General features: G+C 29.4%; 1 protein-coding gene across 3 annotated transcripts in view; it reads right to left on the bottom strand.

The window, feature by feature from the left end:
* Positions 1-12686, bottom strand: part of LOC130451289 (uncharacterized) — a 111135-nt gene extending 98449 nt beyond the window's left edge. Inside the window, exons 1-2 of one of the 3 annotated variants that reach the window (XM_056790220.1) lie at positions 12352-12686; positions 10919-11146 (exon numbers count right to left, since the gene is read on the bottom strand). In XM_056790220.1, coding sequence (XP_056646198.1) covers positions 10919-10963 — 45 coding nt within the window. In that variant the 5' untranslated portion in view covers positions 10964-11146; positions 12352-12686. Of the gene's footprint in view, positions 1-10918; positions 11147-12317 lie in introns of all 3 variants that reach the window. The other 2 variants (XM_056790224.1, XM_056790223.1) reach the window with 2 other exon arrangements.
* Positions 12687-19733: the final 7047 nt, after the last annotated feature.

The following is a 19733-nucleotide window of genomic DNA, read 5'->3' as shown; positions in this document are numbered from 1 at the left end:
CATAAATTAGATTTGAACTTTTAAGGATATCAGTTTGATTAGATATAAGATGATAATTGATATATATATATATATATATATATATATATATATATATATATATATATATATATATTCCAGAACTTATAGGTTTCCTATACCAGTCAATTGAAATTTTATTATCTTTGTTTCTATCATAAATCTTCCTAATTTTCTATGGAATTCAATAGTGTAATGTTTATTATGTAGCTTTCATTAATCTACTTTAGATGAATGGTGACTTACTCCGTAAAATAAAATACGAAAACTGAACAAATAACTACCGGTCATTATTTATTTTCCGAATGAAACTACTCATGAAACATACAAATGTAAATGTGGAGGTACTAGATCGTCGAAAGGATTCCCCGAGGCATCCTTTAAAAATTAATGGCCAAACTTCAATAAGTCATAATGATAAAACCGAGAAACACCATTGAGGATACAAAAAAGTAGAATAAATTTACTTAATACAATTATATATAGGAACTATAAAATTGAAACATTAAAACTTCGACATAAATCGAAATCGCTCAGCTGAATCTGGAGATCCATGTTTTAATGATCACACATTTTATTGATTATTCTTAAGCTTTTTACAGTTAAATAATTGATATAAACCTACCTTTAATCGTCCATTTAAACACTCTTTTTCAAGGCAAAAATCGCAATATGCACTTCCATTGAAAACACTATATCTAAAATGTAGTTTTTTTGAAAGGATTTTTTTTACATAGTACATTTTTCTTGAACCACCACTATACACACAGAAATCATTATCAAATCAAAGATATAATTGTTTGAACAGTGAGAATTACTGTGAATATATTGGAAAACAATCCCAATAAGAGATCGTTATCAAACTAGGAAACAATAATTAACCTACACGTTAAATATTGAGGCAATTGTGATAAAATGTATCCGTAAGTTGGAAAAAAACATTGCTATTATCATTGAAACTTACGATACACATTTATTAAACCAATCGGAATAAATCGGAATCGATATACTAGATGATCCACCTTTTACCAACAATTTTCTGTATATGTCAAAAATAGTCATTTTTCAAAACGAACAAACTCCATAATTACAAATAAACACCACACATTTTATTTTTTCTTTATACTTTATAATATATTCGATTATTACCTCCCGATTTTCAATGGCGTAAAAATATTAAAACCCCCTAAAAATTACTCAAGTCGTGTTAGAACGTTGATATTTGTTTATGTATTATCAATTTATATGTAAATTCATTTTTAGAAAATACTTAGCAAAATCCCTTTTTCAACTCGTTTAGAAAACTCGAGTATGTCACTGACATTGAAAAAGAACTATATCCTGGAATAAATTAGAAACATCTCACTGCCTGCAGTTGTACAATATAAACACAATACCGGATATTATATTGAATGCTGAAGATGTGTGGATAATAGCTGAAAATAGCAAACATGTCTAGCTAGTCTACTACAACTATGAGAAGTATAGAGTACAGTTTCATGAGATGTTGTCAATTAAATGTAATCTATCCAATAGCAGTAAACAATATCGAAACAACGTTATGTAACTTTCTCATGTGATAAATGTTTTGATAAATTTTGTAGGGGAGGTTTCAGAAGGAATAGTTTTTACCATAATGTAAAATTATAGATACTGATTATTTTATTGCCATTTAAAAAATTAAACAAACATTATCTCGATAAAAGCATAGTAATCATGTTGTCGACCACTAGAAGGTTTAATTGAATAAAAAAATCTAAAAAACCAATTTTTACCAAATTAACCTAAATAAGAACCATAACAAAAGCAAATACACTTTTTTCAGAAAATTCTATATATACCTGATGTTACAACTTTTAGTTATTCTATTCAAAGAAGGGATGGGGGAAAGTTTTTCATGACAAAATACCTATAACTCAGTTTCTTCTTCACCGATTTTTGCAAACTTCGTCTTCTTAGAAATCATTTTTCTCAACTAACATAAAAGTAAGTGAAAGTTTGGACTGACTAAAATGGGAATTGTGTAGGTTAGAGGGTAAGCTAGTTAATCTTAATTACTTATAAAATTTATTTTAAAGTGAAATCCATGATAGTTCTGACTAACCAATAAGCATTTTACATGATCAAGCACGTATTTTGAATGTATGAAAAATGCAACTATTGTGGCTAGAGTGTAAGCAATATAATGTTGCCAACTCGTCCACAAAATGGACCATGAAGCCGATCCTGTATGGTTATTTCAATAGAATCGAAAATTTGGTAAACACGCCAGGTACAAGTGGAAATAAATGGAAACCCTAATATTGTTTTTTTTGACTTATTTACAGCGGCGATCTGTTTATATTGTTGTTATCAATCGCTATAACGACATTTTTAGACATTTTTATTTGTTTGTTTACTTTCTAGAACCGAATTATCGAGGAATTCTTCTTCTATAATAGTCTTCTATAATCTTAATAGTCGCATCGCATCGAAATAGTAAAAAGTAACTGATAAATTTAAATAAATTATATAAATAAGTGAATAGTAAGGTGTTACTGGATAATTATAAATAGAGAGTAATTGAGTGTTTATTTTTTCTAGTGTGAATGTTGAAATAAATTGAATAAGTGAGAAAAATTGTTTGTTAATTTAGCACACCATTAAAAACAGTTTAAATTAATAAGAAAACCATTACAAAAATATTCACCGATAGCCCATCTTGCTAGCAGCTTTTTTCGGCATCTCATATGAGAACAACAGGATATATGAATCTTCTTACAAAAGACACAGCAGAGGTCGCCAAGAGGAAACCAAACTTTTTCAGCATACGCGCAATTCAACCCTCATTTAAAGCAGTGCAATTGCTAAATATGGGAGAATGAGTAGAATCACTGTTATAATAATATATTAAGAAAGTACAGATAAATAAATTTATTGAATAAAGGGTTTGAATTTGTTACTATGTGTCTTATCTTTAACAAAATATACTTACACAATCAGTTTTGATGGCAAGGTTATATTGATAAATATTTATTTAACTCTAAAATTATTAATTAATAAGTTCTGTTTCTTTAAATTTCTTTCATATTATTTGATGAGCGAATAATCGTGATTCCAATAAAAATTAAGATGATTACAACCGATTGTTAGATATTTCCAACGTCTCCCAATAATTCTTAAAATCCTTTCCACTTTAAAATTACATTTTTCTAATATGTACATGTAAAAAAATTAACAACAATAGCAATAATCATGAAAATAAAAACATACAAAAATGAATTTGAACAAGTCAGTTGAATAAATTAAATTCGCTCCAATTAAAATTAATCCTGAACATAAGATTGTGACTGAAATGAGATTCTATTAAAAACAAAAAATACACCTCTTAAATAACGAAGAAAAGTTAGAAATGAATGTAATTAATATAGAACTCTGAATGTTATAAAAATAATAAGAACAAAATATTCCAATAAACGAGTAATAAACAATCAAAAGACAAAAAGAATATGTACGGGAAAAAATTAAATTAAAAATCAATACCATTTTTCACTCTTAAACAAATAACTAATAAAACAAACCAACAAAAGAATGGACAAGTATTTCTTAATTTACATCGTTACTGTGGCAAGAGAAACATATTTTGAAATTCTAATAAGCAGACCATGAACATTGAAATAATACATTGTTTCTTAATAAGAAAATATATGACTTTTTATTGGTTAGGTTACAAAAGATCATAAATTAATGTAAAATAATCCAAAACGAACTTCAGTTTGTTCAAGTCCTATATCAGATTAACTTAAGTTTGTCTTCTCATCCACTGAATATAGTATAGGTACCACATAAGGTATTATAGTATACGATTACGTTTTTTCGGAACAGTGTACTCACTATAATTCATATTAATGTTTGTTTTGCTTTTTGCGTATTTGTTCTGATAACTTTTTCCATATGATTAACACGTTGACCGCCGTAATGGTAATCATTTTCAACATTTCTGGGGCCGGAGCTTTTTTTTTGTTTTAAACCTTCATAAACCTAATTACCAGGCTATGGAATTCCATAATAGGTTTTTATTTGGTCTGTATCTTTTAGGTATATTTTTTAAGTGCGAAGCAAGTGTGCATCGCGCTGCCCCAAAGACGCGTGCTATAAAATTTACGTCGTCTCTAGTTGCTTAGTTTATCTTGGTCATTCGCGAAGATAACTTTGTGCAAAAAGGTAGTTATAACTTGTAATAACTTGCTCTTAAGTTATTAGATAGGCAAACTCATTTAGCCGGAACCCTAATAAGAAACCGAAAAGGAAATTCGAAACAAATTGTAGACAGAAAACTGAAAAAGGGAGAAAGTATTGCCAAGAAAAGTGACTCTGGAGTGGTAATAATAAAATGGTGTGATAAACGCGAAGTTCTAATTTTGACAACTAAGCATACCAACAATATGGTCTTAGTAAGATCACGCAGTGGCTCTGAAAAACAAAAGCCCGAAGCCATCAAAGACTACAATGAGAATAAGAGTTTCATCGATCTATCCGACCAAATAAAAGCATATGTTTCTTGTCTTAGACGCAGTATCAAACGGTACCGTAAAATGGCCATCGAAATTCTCTTGAGCTCAACAATCGTAAATGCATTTATTTTGTACAAACGAGTTACTGGCAAAAATATTAGTTTAACAGAGTTTGGGGAAGAAATTGCCAAAGATTTGCATCAAATTACACCAAAGGAAAAGCCCTCACCAACAAAAAGACATTTTATTGAAGAAGTAGATACAAGTAATCGTCGGAGATGTGTGGTCTGTTGCAAAAACTTATCTGAACTGCATGGTAGAAAATATGCAACTCCAAAGGCTCCTCCGTCTCGTTATAAGTATGTTCAGTGTGATAAGTTTTATTGCATACCTTGTTTCACTTCTGCCCATACTTGTACATTATGAATGGATTTACACTCTCACAAAGTAAAATATTACTGTTGAAAATATTGAAAAAAAACCAATAAAAACGCATATATTCAATACCAGGTATAATATTATGTATTTTAACCTTTGAGGCCTTATCCTTCATAAGATTTCTATTATATTGAGATGCAAACCTGCGCAGCGCGGCCTCAAATGAAATACTACGTGTGAAGCATATGTGAGTGGCACGGCTCATATTGTTAAGGGCCACACGTGCATCACATGGCGGTCAACTTGTTAAGGTAGTTTTAGAATCCCAAATAATGAGCTATTTAGTAAATACTAATTACTCTTCAGCTTTATGGACGGGATTATATATCAAGAACATAAAAAGGTAGGTAGTATAATACGTCAAGCCACTCTATCTGAAATTTACTCGTATACATTAGAGCTCGACTTTATAGGACAGGGCAATTTTTAATATAAAAAATAGATTAGATAATACACAATAAATATGAATGATATTACTTAAAATTAGTAAAAGTAGAATTTTTTGATATATTAAACTCAAGATTTTTGATGAAGCATAAATCAAATGCCATCCGTGTAATACAACTCAAGCAGTTGTTTCTGACAGATAATAAATATTTATGTTGTAACTGAGTTAATTAGGTAATTTACAATGTGTCCAATATACGGTATAATTTACAGGTATCTCGAAAACAAACAATATTCAATTTCAACATAAAATGAATATAATAGAAAATATTTGGGGATAGTCGGGCTGAAGGAGTCATTCTTGAAAAGTGAATAAATCCAATATCGTTGTAGATGTTGCTGTTTTATTATTAATGTGTTAATACAATAGATAAACTTTTAGTCTTCCATATGAAGTGTCAGATCTGTGATACCCATCCTATTGGGTTTAAATTTTTTTTAAAAAAACATTTCATTTCTATTGCAAGAGCAGCCAAAAATAAAATTTAGTTTACCTAAATGAATATGTCGTAAACAAACAACTTGACAAATTTTTTTGTTATTATTTCACGTAATCAGATTCGAGTCAGAAAAGGAGCGATTTCATCATCTACGATGAGAGATGAAAGCATCCTAAAAACTTGTTAACTTCTGGAAAGATCTTCTAGACAGGGAAGCAAGACCGTCAACATGATGATATTACTTTACTGGTACACAACGAAAAAGGATTACCAATAAACATATAAAAATGCTATGCAGAACATCTATTAACCAATTTGAATTTAAAAATAACTATAATCATTTCCATAAAATTGGAGTTATTTTTTTGTTTCGAAATTCTTATCGAGTATTTGTAGTTGAAATATAACTGAAACTTTCATTCGTGATCATTCGATTCGGTTCAGAGATTTCAAATTAACATTTCTTTACTAACGTATTAAACAAAGCGCTGTAAATTACTTATATGAGACAATGATATTTATTGAAAATCAAGTGGAGTTTTTTTATTTATTTTCTTTATTATTTTCTGGCAAAGCAGTCATAAATCAAATTATTATTACTTGGTGAAAGCTCAACATGTCTTACTAAATATGCAGTAGTAATTCTAATGATTTAAAATTTAAACGACAATTAGTTTCTATAGCACAGTTGAGTATATTCTCTAAAAAAATAGGCGGAACGGAATGAGATTACTTCAGTTATTGCATTATATTCTTTGCAAATATTCCATGAAAATATTTATTCTGGTATAGATCTGGACGAGTTTAATACATCTGTAGTTCAATCGATAGTATAAATAAATCAGTTCTTCATATGATATATTATCGTTAATTAGTTTTCTGAATAAATCTAAATATTGTTGTTTCTCCATAAAAACAGCGACATTCCCTTTGTCAGATGGTATGACTATTAAATTTGAATTTTCTTTTAAACAATTTTTGATTTTCTACAGAGTGTTCTGGGACTTCATGCGAAAAATTCGGGAGTGAGTAAATGCTGTGACATAAAAATAATTTTCTCATACGACCCCTCGTTTCTAAGATAAATGTTGAGAAATCAAACGAATTTAAACGAATTTCAGTATATTTTCTAGATTATACATTCGTACATTATGAATTATTGGATGATTACGTACGTCCATGAATTGTGTTTGACAAAATAAATCATTTTACACTTCTATCGGAAGGATACTCTTAGGATAGCAAAAAATCGATATTTTAACAAAAAAGTACACTTTGTTTAATTCGACAAAATTTATTATTTATAGGAAATACCTACAGGTGGTATTAAATCACAATCAAACATTTCTAATTGAACTGCATAATGTCGAACATCGTGTTACTTATATAAGGAAAAAATTGAAATTCCATTCCAAGATTATGCCTCGTAGCTTCACAATGGAAGTTTATTCTGTCGATCATTTCGTTCCCGAATTTTTTGCATCTTAAGTCGGAACACCCTGTATAATTTGATAAAGATTTAAAATTAGTCGAAACGTCAATCTTTATCTATCTTTTGAAAATCCTTAAAAAAAACTAGAACATTTAGAAACATGCAGTTTTATTTTTTTTTATCGTATTGATGACCTATTAATGTATTTCAAAAATACTCAGATGTCTTCCTAAGTAATTAGCATTATAATAGAATCATTACAAAGTTGTTATATGATTCAATATGCAGACGGTCTATTTTTACTTCACCCATGATTGTTATGGGCAATACATGGAAGACCTTGAAAGAATATATGGAGCTACTAATAACTTGGTTCAATGATATGGGATGTTTCCCAGGATAAGACTATTTTGGTATGTTTCACTCGACATCGAGTTAAGAGAGCTAGAGCTACTTACCTGGCTGATTTCACGATTCCATTTGTCCACGAATTGAAATATCTAGGCATTGCCTTAGAAAAAAAAATGTATTATGTCCTTCATGACTTATACTAATATTACATTGGAATAATTTGATTTATGTTGATTATGTTTAGTTTCTTTTTTTTTTCTTTAATTGCTTATAGAACTTGTTTATCGTATTGTTGAAAATGTTATGGATCATTTTTCTAGGATAAATAACAGGAAATCTGATATATCTTCAATTTCCAAGACTAGCTCAGAATATAACTTGAATCCCCTTATATAGGTATTGAAATAATATTCATTCATTTGATTTTCCTCCACCTTTTCGTATTTTTGGCCTATGTTGTATTACGGGCAATTACTTCTTATCCTATAATTGGAAGAAACTCTACCGACACGGTTGAACTGTCGCTTACATTCCATTTCAAAAATTATGGTTGCAACACAAAAAACATTCTTCTCGATATCGGTTAACAATTACAACAATCGATAACGTTCAACTCCAGATTAGTAACTAACTGTTTGTTTTACTATAAACTTAAACCAGTAACTGCTCGTGACATATGCCATTATGGTCTGATAGTTTAAATGTCGGTTAATAGGTCCACAAAGATAGATTTTATTTTCAGTACGAATAGACATTTTGAAATTACCCAAGTAGCATGGATCTCATAAAAATTGTATAAATGTGTGTGTATTTTAATAAAACATTCTGTTGTGTTAATCTCAAATAAGTGAGAATCAAATATTTAGTTCTCTTTTTGTTTTTTTTCTATTATTATTTTTGCAATTTCTTTAGTTCTGTTTCTAGAAACTGTATAAGGAGTATAATTAAAACTTGTTTAGTCTTTTTATACGTAGAAGCCTATTTGTAGTTTTCAATCGTTTTGACTGGCCTAAACGGCACATTGAACTCATTACAGTAAGTGTGAAGTGACGCTTTTCAGATTACCAATCAAGTGAGATTTTGAGTGTTTTCAGACGGAGTCTATATAAAATGGAAAATAAGCATTGCTGAAGAAGATGATTACTTCTAGCAAAAATGCAATGTTCGACGATGATCTTGATTTTACATCTATTTTAAATAATAATGTATTTTTATTTTTTATAGTATCGATGACTTAATCAATTTTCTAAATATTGAAATATCTCTGCTAAAAATATACAAGAAAATTTTTATCCGTAAAGAAAATCTGTACAAGTGTATGACGTGAGGAAATGAATTTTATATTTTGATGTTCCATATCTCTTTTATTCTTTTGTTTATTATAAGATTGGTTCTTTTTTTTAATATTCTATTGATCATTTCGTCGAGATGATCATTTTCTCTTAATGCAGTTTTTACTTCTCCAATTACTGTAGATCTAAATTTATATCTGATGGTTGAATGGCTCTATGAGCCAATAAGATACGAATATAGTCAAGTTTGAATATCTTGACAACCAAGTTGACTATACAACCATGTTTTTATATTGCGGTGTATCTTATGTAGGGTGATATCAAATGAATAATTTTTCTTATTTTTTTAATCTCAATTGCGATTTTTTAAGTATTAAAAGCATGAGAAAACACTAATAAACCCTCAGATATACCTCAAGATTATTTTATTAAAGCAGTACATTACCCCATTATCTAAATTTCAAAATATTTTGTAAAACATTTATAAAAGATAAACACTAAATCAAAAATACTTAGGATTCAGAACAAATTGAAAATCAAAATTTTCAGCTAATATTTATTTATTTCGTAGAATGCAGTTACTTAATACATAAATATTTCAATTACCAAAATATGAAAGACAAACAACTCAAAACGAATTTATTGAATCAGTAGACACAGATTACGTACTTCAAATGAGAAGATGAAATGTGGAAAAACGTGCTATGGAGGCATCTATAACAAGTTTTACAGCACAATTATTAATGTCACTGAAAACTGTCTTAAGCAAACTTAACATGAATATTCTATGGTCTATATTCTATTTTTTTATAAGAAGAAATACTAAACATCAAGATATAAAATATCTTTAATTTCAATAAATATGAAATTGGAATAAGTTAGATCTGAAACGCTAAAAAATAATAAATTTCTCTGTAATAATTGTGGTGCTCTTTACTCCACACCACCTCTTTACAGTTATAAAATAGATTGAAACATCAAATACGATCAAAAAATGAAATTGCAAGATATATATATAAAACAATATAAAACAAACGATGATAGTAGGTTTACTATTGGTATCAAGTTTGAGAACGAATACGTAAATTATAGCGTGTATCAATTTATATGATGAATGAGTTATTCTTCGAAATATCTATAAATACTAGATTTAATAGGAACAGAATTGTGAATTCGAGGATGAACAAGCAAGGAATGGTCAATATTTTACTCTTCAAAATAAGTTTAAGTGAAAAGAGAGTATAAGCACGCCGAATGAAATCGACCATAAAATATACAATCAAAAATGTCACCGACTGAAATCGATTTATTAGATAGTACACTTGAGTATTGGTAGTATTATACACAAACATATTTTCTACCGGAAATAATAAAAAAAGTATCTTGAGGCTGACCTATACTGGAGTGAATTTAATCCAGTAATGTGAACCACATTTTGTAGATTATAGGAAATCACAGAAAATAATAGGTGCCTATAACTTTTGATTGCTTCAAGAAAGATCATTAATAAGAAACCATTAGATGAAGTGGTAAACAAATTTAGATTGGTGAATCAGAATGATTTGAACAAGGTCTCAAATATTCAGTAAGTTACTTTACAAATTATTTAGCTAGTTTTAAGGTTTTAAATTTTATTATTACTAATAAATTGAATAACTTGCAATCAATTCTCATCTCTTGAACACTTTGTATATAAACTAAGGGATATCATATGGAAAATTATTCGGTGCTAATTGAAAAATTATATTTCGGAATATTGTGATTACGTATATTTTGATGAATTTAATACGTAGTGGTTTCTAATATATTCGTTACTTTGGAAAAACTCTCCAGAGGAAGAAATATCTTGATTTACTAAACTTATACAATTAATTGAAGGAATAACTATCAAATTTGGTTTTGATATCCGTCAGTCTGCACACAAGGTTTTGTAAAATGCGAATCTGTTAAGTTAGAGAACCCCAGATAAAAATGGGTTTTAAAATGTAGTTGATTCCATTCACATACCATTTTGAACAAGTCTTCTAATCTTCTGCAATGTGTTACATACATTTAATCCAAGTCTGGTTGTTTGATTTCCGCACTATTGGTGGTGCCGTAAACATAGTTCATTCCTGATCTTAATTAACTGTTTTTACGATTATTTTATGTAGTTCATAATATTATATTTGAATTTATTGTAAATCTTTTTAGTTGAGGATATTAATATGACTATTAAATTTTTTAATAGTTTACCTAGAGGGATGTAGAAATAATTGGAAACATGTTGATAATAGTATATTTCAGAAAGGTGGAGAGTAATAAAATGGGGAACTCCGTTCGTTCGGCTCAATTTCGATGTCGGTCTTGAAATAGTATTGTTTGTAATATTAAAATTTCAAGTAATTACTCAACAGAATTAGGAAAAGTATGTTTTGTGGCCTGAATGCGTCAATATCGAAATATTGTGTAGGGATTACTTAGGTAGTAGATTATACCGTTTAACCTTCTATTAGTGTCTAATTCCAACCCTATTTCAGATTCGGCTTTCCTTTTTAAGAGTATCCTACCGACACGCCTTTGGCTTACTATTTTCAGTATTTGTGAATGGATAACAATAAGCTAAACCCCCATATATTGACCCCAATCCGGGTGGTACTAACTGCACTTGATAAAAAGAAAGAATGTGAGATGTGAAATTATTCTTAATCCTTAATTTTTTAAATCCTTTAAATAATAGTATGTAATTTTTTCAAGTCTTTTTGAGGTACCTACCATTCTTCAAAAGCAATCCAAAGAATGAAAGAAAATGAAAAAGTGATTTTAGAATTATATCACTTTTTTGTATTTGATATTTTAAGGACCCTATTGTGCGAAGTATTAATGTTTTGATCAAATTTATTTTACACAACATCGACCTATTTCACATTATTCCATTGACCCTGTATGATAAACCGAAATTTTTTTCTTATCCTAGATTTAGGAGAAATTTATTTTCAAGTCTTCATTATTATTTCTATTTGTACCTTTACGAAGATTCGATTGAAGATTTATGCAAATAAATGTAAAAATTTATATCAATAGATTAGTTTTCGATATTTTAAAAATAAACATTTCTTTTTTGAATGTGATTAAAAAGTAGAATACAAGAAGTTCATTCAATGGATAATTATATTATTGTAACTATTTTTAAAATCAAATTAAATTGTTAAAGTCACGTGCCGAAAAATCGTTAAAAATAATAATAAACTGTTATTGGTGTCATACAAAACAAGCAATTAGGTATTTTTTAAAACCGATATGAATCATGGCAAGTTATGAAAGAAAAATAGTTTATAAACGAATAAATCGAGTACAGCCACATTAAAAACATGCGTTAAAAGAGCCAACAGACAAGTAAATTCAACCCCCAACTGATCAGATTTACTTTTGGCCTTGGGTTTGAAGAGTTGCCGTCTTACTTCTTTCGCGCATCAAACGGTTACCTGCACTGCACAACACCTGCACTTTTTGATTTATTTTGAATTTTTGACTATAACTCACCAGATGAACTGAATACACTCGATTCAATTATAAAGCAAATATAAAATTTAGTTGGACTATTACTCGGGACGGTTCGGTAGTAGTAGTGGAATTAAGAGAACTCGAATATACCATAGACCCGCGCGCTATGACTGACACAGCCAACACACTTCGACAAATTCGTTTAAAGACTGGAGACCAACAACGACGGTTGGCCTAAGCCTTCTAGATGATTCATGGTATTCACCACCACATTTGTATATATACGAGTAGTGAGTGAGTGTGAGTGCAGATGGTACCCACAGGACGCGTCGCGTTACGAAAAGGAGGAGGATATTGCTATCGCTGTTGCCAGTTTCGCATACTTTTTAAAATATAAACATTGAGTTATCTTCATATTTATTATTTCGAGTAGGTAACGGCTGAGGTTGGTTATCGAACCCATTTTTTAAATGACGAAAGCAACTTCAACGATTGTAATTAAATTTCTTCTAAATGTCTCACCATTAAAAAATGTACATTAAATAAATTTAAAGAATGGCTTTTCACATCGTGCCTAATAGATAGACATGAGCTCAGTGCAATCTAGAAAATTCCCCCATAACGCAATGAATTAATGATGACGGTATATGATGATTACAATATTTGTCTCTGATACTGAGGAAAAAGACAAAATTTAACTATTCATCAGTGAATACCTAGGTATATAAAATTTTTACAATTTTCAGTTGGTGACTCATTGACAGATTAAATGTGTTTAATGGCACCATCATTAAAACGATACAGAATCGTTTATAACATAGATATTATATTTACAATTACAGAAATTTTAAAGCGGTATTGATTTAGATTGTATCAGTTTTATTTAGGTATTTATATATTTTTGAAACATATTCTTCTTGATAACATGTTCGACAAAATATTTCCAAATATTTTGGTGGCACAAACCGTCTCTCATTCTAGGGTAGTAGTATATAACACGTTTCCCTGGCTGGCCCACTTGACCAGCAATTGGTACTATTGTTTACTCAACCGTTATTTATTACAACATTACTTTCCAACCAAGTTTCACTAAGAAAAATAATGGGTTAACTAGAACGTCTGAAGTTTCATTATTTGAGACAAATAATCTTTCCACCATTGTAACAGCCTTGTTTATTCGTTAATCGGCATGCACTTAACAATTTCATAGTTTTTAAAACCATAATTTATTAGAATTTAATGAAATGTCTCCACGATGCGCTGGTATAAGTGTAGTCTAGATCAGAGATGGGGATCCTTTTTACCATTAGAGGCCACATTTAAATTAGGCAGCAATAAGAGAGGCCTCATAAGCTGATTGGCCTAAGAAAGAGACTTTTGTGAAATTATTATAGTTTTTCTATAGATTCAACAATTTTTTGCATTATATAGAAAAAATAAAATATAATACTACAAAATTTTAAATATAATATACATATAAACTATTATAAAAAAATACAATAAAAAATATTTTTTTATTCACTGAATTAGTGACTTATTTGGCTTTGTTTTTTGTTTGACAGTAATTGTATATTTGGATCAAGCTTCGTAACACACAGCTTTAATTGATCCTCTAAATGTGCATCTGTAATTTGCGTTCTTAAATTTGTTTTTATTTTTGACATGAGAGTAAATGTTGTCTCGCAACAGTAGGTACTTCCGAAGCGGGAAAGTAAACGGCGAGCATGTTCTCGAAGGCTTGGATATTCAACAGCATTTTTCCAGATTTCTATGGGATACTTTTTAGCGTTAAAAAGGGATTTGATCAATTAACTCCATTTTTAGTTCTGCAGGAGCCTCGGATATATCTGTTAAATGTGGTTCAAATGCCAGTTTACTATTAAAATATACTCTTCTATTAAACAATCTAAGACACCTACATATTCATAGAATATTTTATTTTCACAGTTCTGCTCATTTAACATTTTAGCTAGCTCCAGGATGTGTTGTGCAGATATTTCCGATCGACAAAGCAATGTTTTCAAAAATGATAATTTTTTTCTAAAAGCTTGGATATTTGGACACATTTCATAAATATACCTCGTTTCACCTTGCAGGCAAATATTTAAATTGTTTTGTTTTGTCATCATATCAGACAAAAATGCAAGGTTTCTGAGAAATACTTCATCTGATAGATCATAATGTTCTTGATCCTTGTTCTTTATAAAAGTTTAAAATTTGTCGTCGTAAAGACAAAACTTTTATCAAAACCTGACCTGTTGATAGTTAGCTAACATCGCAGTAGTATTGTAGGTCAACACTATACGTTTCCTCATCTAAAGAGAGCATCTGCCGAAATTCACGCATTGCATTTACGCGAATATAGTAAGTCGAAAACAAAAAATTTTTCGAAAAAGTACCAGAAGTAAAAAGAAAAAGTGTTTATTATTATCTATTCTACCTTAGAAGATGATCTAGAGATTTCATTCATAACAAATTACTGACAATCGAAGAAAAAAAGTATATTAAGGTTTTTTGTTCCTTATAACATGATTAATCGATCCCAATTGATTTTTTTTCTTGTGTTTTGTAGTGGTTGGTCAACTCATTTTTTTCTGCATCTTTTTGGAGATGCTCGCCTAATTATTGAATAAATTTCAACAAGTGCGAGTGAATTTGGTATTAAGGATTCACTTATTGCGTCGGAAATCTTTGATCTCCTTGGAAATATTAATGTTGAATAGAGGAAAATTTCTTGACAAAATTGGAATGATTTCTTAACATGGAAACCTATCTATAAATATGTAAAGCGGAGCATATCCAATTTTTTATCGTTAAAAATGCTCTGTCCGATTTTTAATTTAATCAATACCACTAACCAGGACAGTTTTATTTTTTCTTTTATGTCTTTCCGCATTAAAAAACAACTTACAACTTCTCCATCTATCTTTCTATTAAAAAGTTTCTTTGTTCCACTATATAACCAAAGATGCTTCACCCAGTATATCAATATTTTGCGGGATATTTTTGACTAAACAAACAGCACATTATACACAATGTAAAAAACGCTCCTACTTTCTCATTGTATTTATAACATCTTTCTGTACCCCGACCACGTTATCACGGATTTACAAGCAAGTTGATTTAATTCTGAGAATTATGAGTCAGTATTTTAACCGAGAAAATATTTAATAATTCATACTCATATAAAACAATAAGAGATAAGCAAACTATTTTGGAGCCCTTTTTCAAAATGAGCTCAGATTTCATACTCCCCAAGCCTTCCCGTCTATATTTTTCTCCAGTTGATAGGGAATTTGCTAATTTATAAATTTGCGTCAAGTCAAGAAATGATGTCAAGTGAGTAAACTTGACATCATTTCTCATCAAAATTAAACAAAAAAGAGACAAAACTTTCAGTAAATATTAAATAATACTATTATTAATTATAATTACCAGTAAGAAGAAATATATGTACAAATCGGTTGTGTGACCTATTATAAGTTATGTAGCTTTCATATGGTGGCCAAGAACAAAAACCAAAATTGGGAAAATAGCCCTAGATAAGCTGCAAAGGACGGCTTGCCTTATAATAACAGGCGCGACACAATCATGTCCCACGGCAGCACTAAAAGTCATTTTAGAGTAGCTCTCTTTAAAAATCTTTATAGAAAGTGAAGCAATAAAGTAGTCAATAATGGAAACAAGGAAACATACACCACTTTTACATTCGTAGCTCGTGGAGTAGAACATAACTACTTTAATGCAAAGATATTTATATATCAGATAGCGGAGCCGCCCTTCAAGATCTTGACTCTTATAAAATTGAGTCAAAGCCAGTATTGGACTGGACTTAATCTTTGAACTCACTGAGGGCAAACAACAAAACTAGTCTAATGTGGGCCTGACCAGACCGGAATGTATATTCTTCCGTGGAATAACTTTGTAAGTAGAAACATTCCTCGGTCTGAAAATAAATAAATAGATTTCTTCTGTTATCAGTCCTTAAATATACATGATAGCAAAAATCAGTTCTTGAGACATATTTCCAACTTTAATATATCCAACATATCATAATAAAAGAGATTCATTACGGTGAAAAAACATATTGCACATCATTACTGGACACTTTTTATTAATGCTCATAAAATACTGATTGATAAATATGGATATACTCACCGTAGCATGGAACATTTATATTAGCTACCAATCAGCGTATACATGTAGGTAATAACTTTTTCAAAGCAATTTTAGGAAATATCAAAAAGTTTTTTGGTACTTAACCTGTTACTTATTAGTTAACTGCAGAAATATTTGGTAACCGTATTAACGCACATAAGAAACAAGTTTTAAATTCTTTTTCCATCACTTTTCAACTATTTGATAAATTTTTCATCTAATAAAATAAATAAGTAGATGAGTATATTATAAGATTCAAGCTTCAACAAATTTCAAAACACAAATAAATTTTCAATACACACGCACACGTGAGAAAGCCTGTCCCGCTAAGCATCCACCCTTAAACGGATGGATGCGGAACAAGGGTCGCCATAGATAATGTTTCCTTGCCTTGGTTTGAACCATTATTAATCATTAATAGCGCTAATCCGAGTAATTATTTACCCAATGTATAATATACTCACTTATGAAGTGCACCGTGCAGGTGGCCTATTGTAGATTTACTCGCGTCCTAAGATCTTTTTTTGGGACTTCGTATTTTTGTGTTCGATTTTGTATTTTTTGTGTATTGAATATTCAATCTAGATGTGAGCTTGTTATATCAAGAAATATCAGGAGTATATGTGTTAAGTTAAACTTGATTATGATTGGCTAAATCGCATATATGAATCAAATACAGAGAGAGTCAAAACGTAACTGAATATCCTGCACAATTTTGTCCATAACTAATGACTTGCCAAGTTTTTCATCTCGTACGAACTAAAAGTTGTAACGAGTTGGCACAAGTAACACAACTTGGGGTCGGTTATTAGATATTACTGCCTTGAGTTAGTAAAAGTTGACTTTTTGCAAGGGAAAAACCAATTTGGCCTTGGTAAAGTCGACTCTTATCGATATTTTCAGGAAAAGTTGATTGAACGGAAATAGTGATATTTTAATAAACAAGAAAGTCAGAGTTGACTATATTTAATGAAATTATACTCTTACAACCTTGAATTAGTGAAAGTTGGCTTTCCGTAAGGAAAAACAGTCTTCCTAATAAATAAAGAAAAAAAAAATAAACAAAAAAGCAAATTACTCAAATTCGGAGAATCACGACACACATTAGGTAGATAACTTTACAACTTTAAACCACTTCGTTTACTGGGCTATTAATGAAGTTTTATAACAAATTGCAACTAATTATTGAAATGTAAACACTTACTGAATCCTTGGTCGCTGTTGTTAATAGCATCAAATAGACACGTGAACGGGAAGACAACGATAAAGACAGTAAACAACTAGTGCTGGAATAAACATAAACAAAACTTTTACTAAACCACAGTAGGTATAGTTAACTCTTCCTAGGTAAAATTGATCTGTTTATTCTCATCCAACTTTTACTGAAACTTTTAGTAAGAGTTAACTCTTCCTAGGCAGAGTCAACTCTCCCTAACAATCTACTGTTCCTGTAACATATACACATTTCGAAATACAACTTATTTTTTAAATATTATTATTTTCATTCCTTTTTCATTAAATGTACATATTGTTTGTCGGAGATTAATTGAATCTGGCACAGTTGACTGCACTGCAAATTACACATTTTTATTTCCTATACAACTATTCACATTTAGAATATTATAAAAAATTATATCATTTATTTACTTACCCCCATATATACCTACATTAATTCTTGTAAAAAAGAAATGTATATTTATCGACACTTTACAATATTATATATTAGTCAATGAATCGTTCACCTGACCCTTTACCTTAAATGTTTTTCGAAATTCGCAATGTACATATGTCTAATTTCAAGAATCGACAGTAAAAAAAGTACCCGTTATGTTTAGTTCCCAATTGTTCAGAAATGTTCGCATCTAAATATCACTTGGGGGCTTGACCATGTTAGACTGGTTCCTGGACGCTTGTCTACAAGTTTTATGTAAAATTTCCTGTTTCAGTTTTCTTTCTGAATCAACTAAAAGCTATAGAGCTAAAATGTTAGGAAGTGAAACATTCTATTACGTATTTCGTCAATTTACCTTGAGCAGTAGTACACATTAAATGTTATATTCAGGTACAGTACTGAAACCCGCTCTGTTGTTAAAATTCCTGAAGTATATTGCAGTAACATCATGTTACAATGTAACAATCCATACTAACTGACATCTTCCATTTAAAACCTTCCAAAATATATATAATTAAACTTATAAAAATATTGAATATAGTTGAGAAAGAAAAAATTTGCTAGATAAAAGAGAGGTAGAAATTTAGTAATTCAATGTTATAAATTACTAATAAAATAACCAAATAACATATCTTCCACTAGAACTTAGGATGAACTAAAAATTATTACTATCTAAAAGTAGATTCATCACCTGGAACTCTCAACGGTGATGAAATTAAAAAGACCGTCTGCAAACAAACACACCAACCACTTCGCAGGGTTTTTCATAGTCTCTAATTAGCAAATTAGCTACAAAAAAATTAAAAAAATATTGATTCACATATTGTACGTATAGCCTCTAGGTTTATCAGTTTCTAGGGAAGTTTTCTAAATAAAAGTTTAAAAATTATATTTAATATATTTCTGTTGACTTAATTTGTTTTTCTGGAGAGGTCCACATTCAGAATTTTTGAATAAATTGCCTAGCGCCTAAGGCTTTTTCTCTTCGGTCCATAGAAGTCAATACATTTAAACTTCTCGAAGCTATTAGCAGTATTTAAAATAAATCCTCTTGTGACATAGGAGGAATATCCATGAAAATATTATATTATCTAGATAATATAATATAAAATTCTTCAATTTCTTATTTCTTAGACCTTTTGATATATATTAATGCATCTAAATGCTCTTGATTTTAGGTCTCTTCTGTTTTAAAGAATTAATATATCAAAAGGTTGAGAAATAAGAAATTTATATATATATATATATATATATATATATATATATATATATATATATATATATATATATATATATTTAAGAAAGATTTTTACAATATTTTATACATTTTTTATATAAATTAGTATAAATATGTGCAAATTTTATGTACCTAGTTTTAAAATGTTTTATAAAAATCTTAAGACTACATATTTGAAGGCATATATATATATATATATATATATATATATATATATATATATATATATATATATATATATATATATATCTTAATCTATTTTCTAAATACTG

This window comes from Diorhabda sublineata, chromosome X (assembly GCF_026230105.1).
Source record: "Diorhabda sublineata isolate icDioSubl1.1 chromosome X, icDioSubl1.1, whole genome shotgun sequence".
Classification (NCBI taxonomy): Eukaryota; Metazoa; Arthropoda; class Insecta; order Coleoptera; family Chrysomelidae; genus Diorhabda; species Diorhabda sublineata.
The sequence above is the reverse complement of the archived record's forward strand: the minus strand, read 5'-3'. Positions and strand labels throughout refer to the sequence as shown.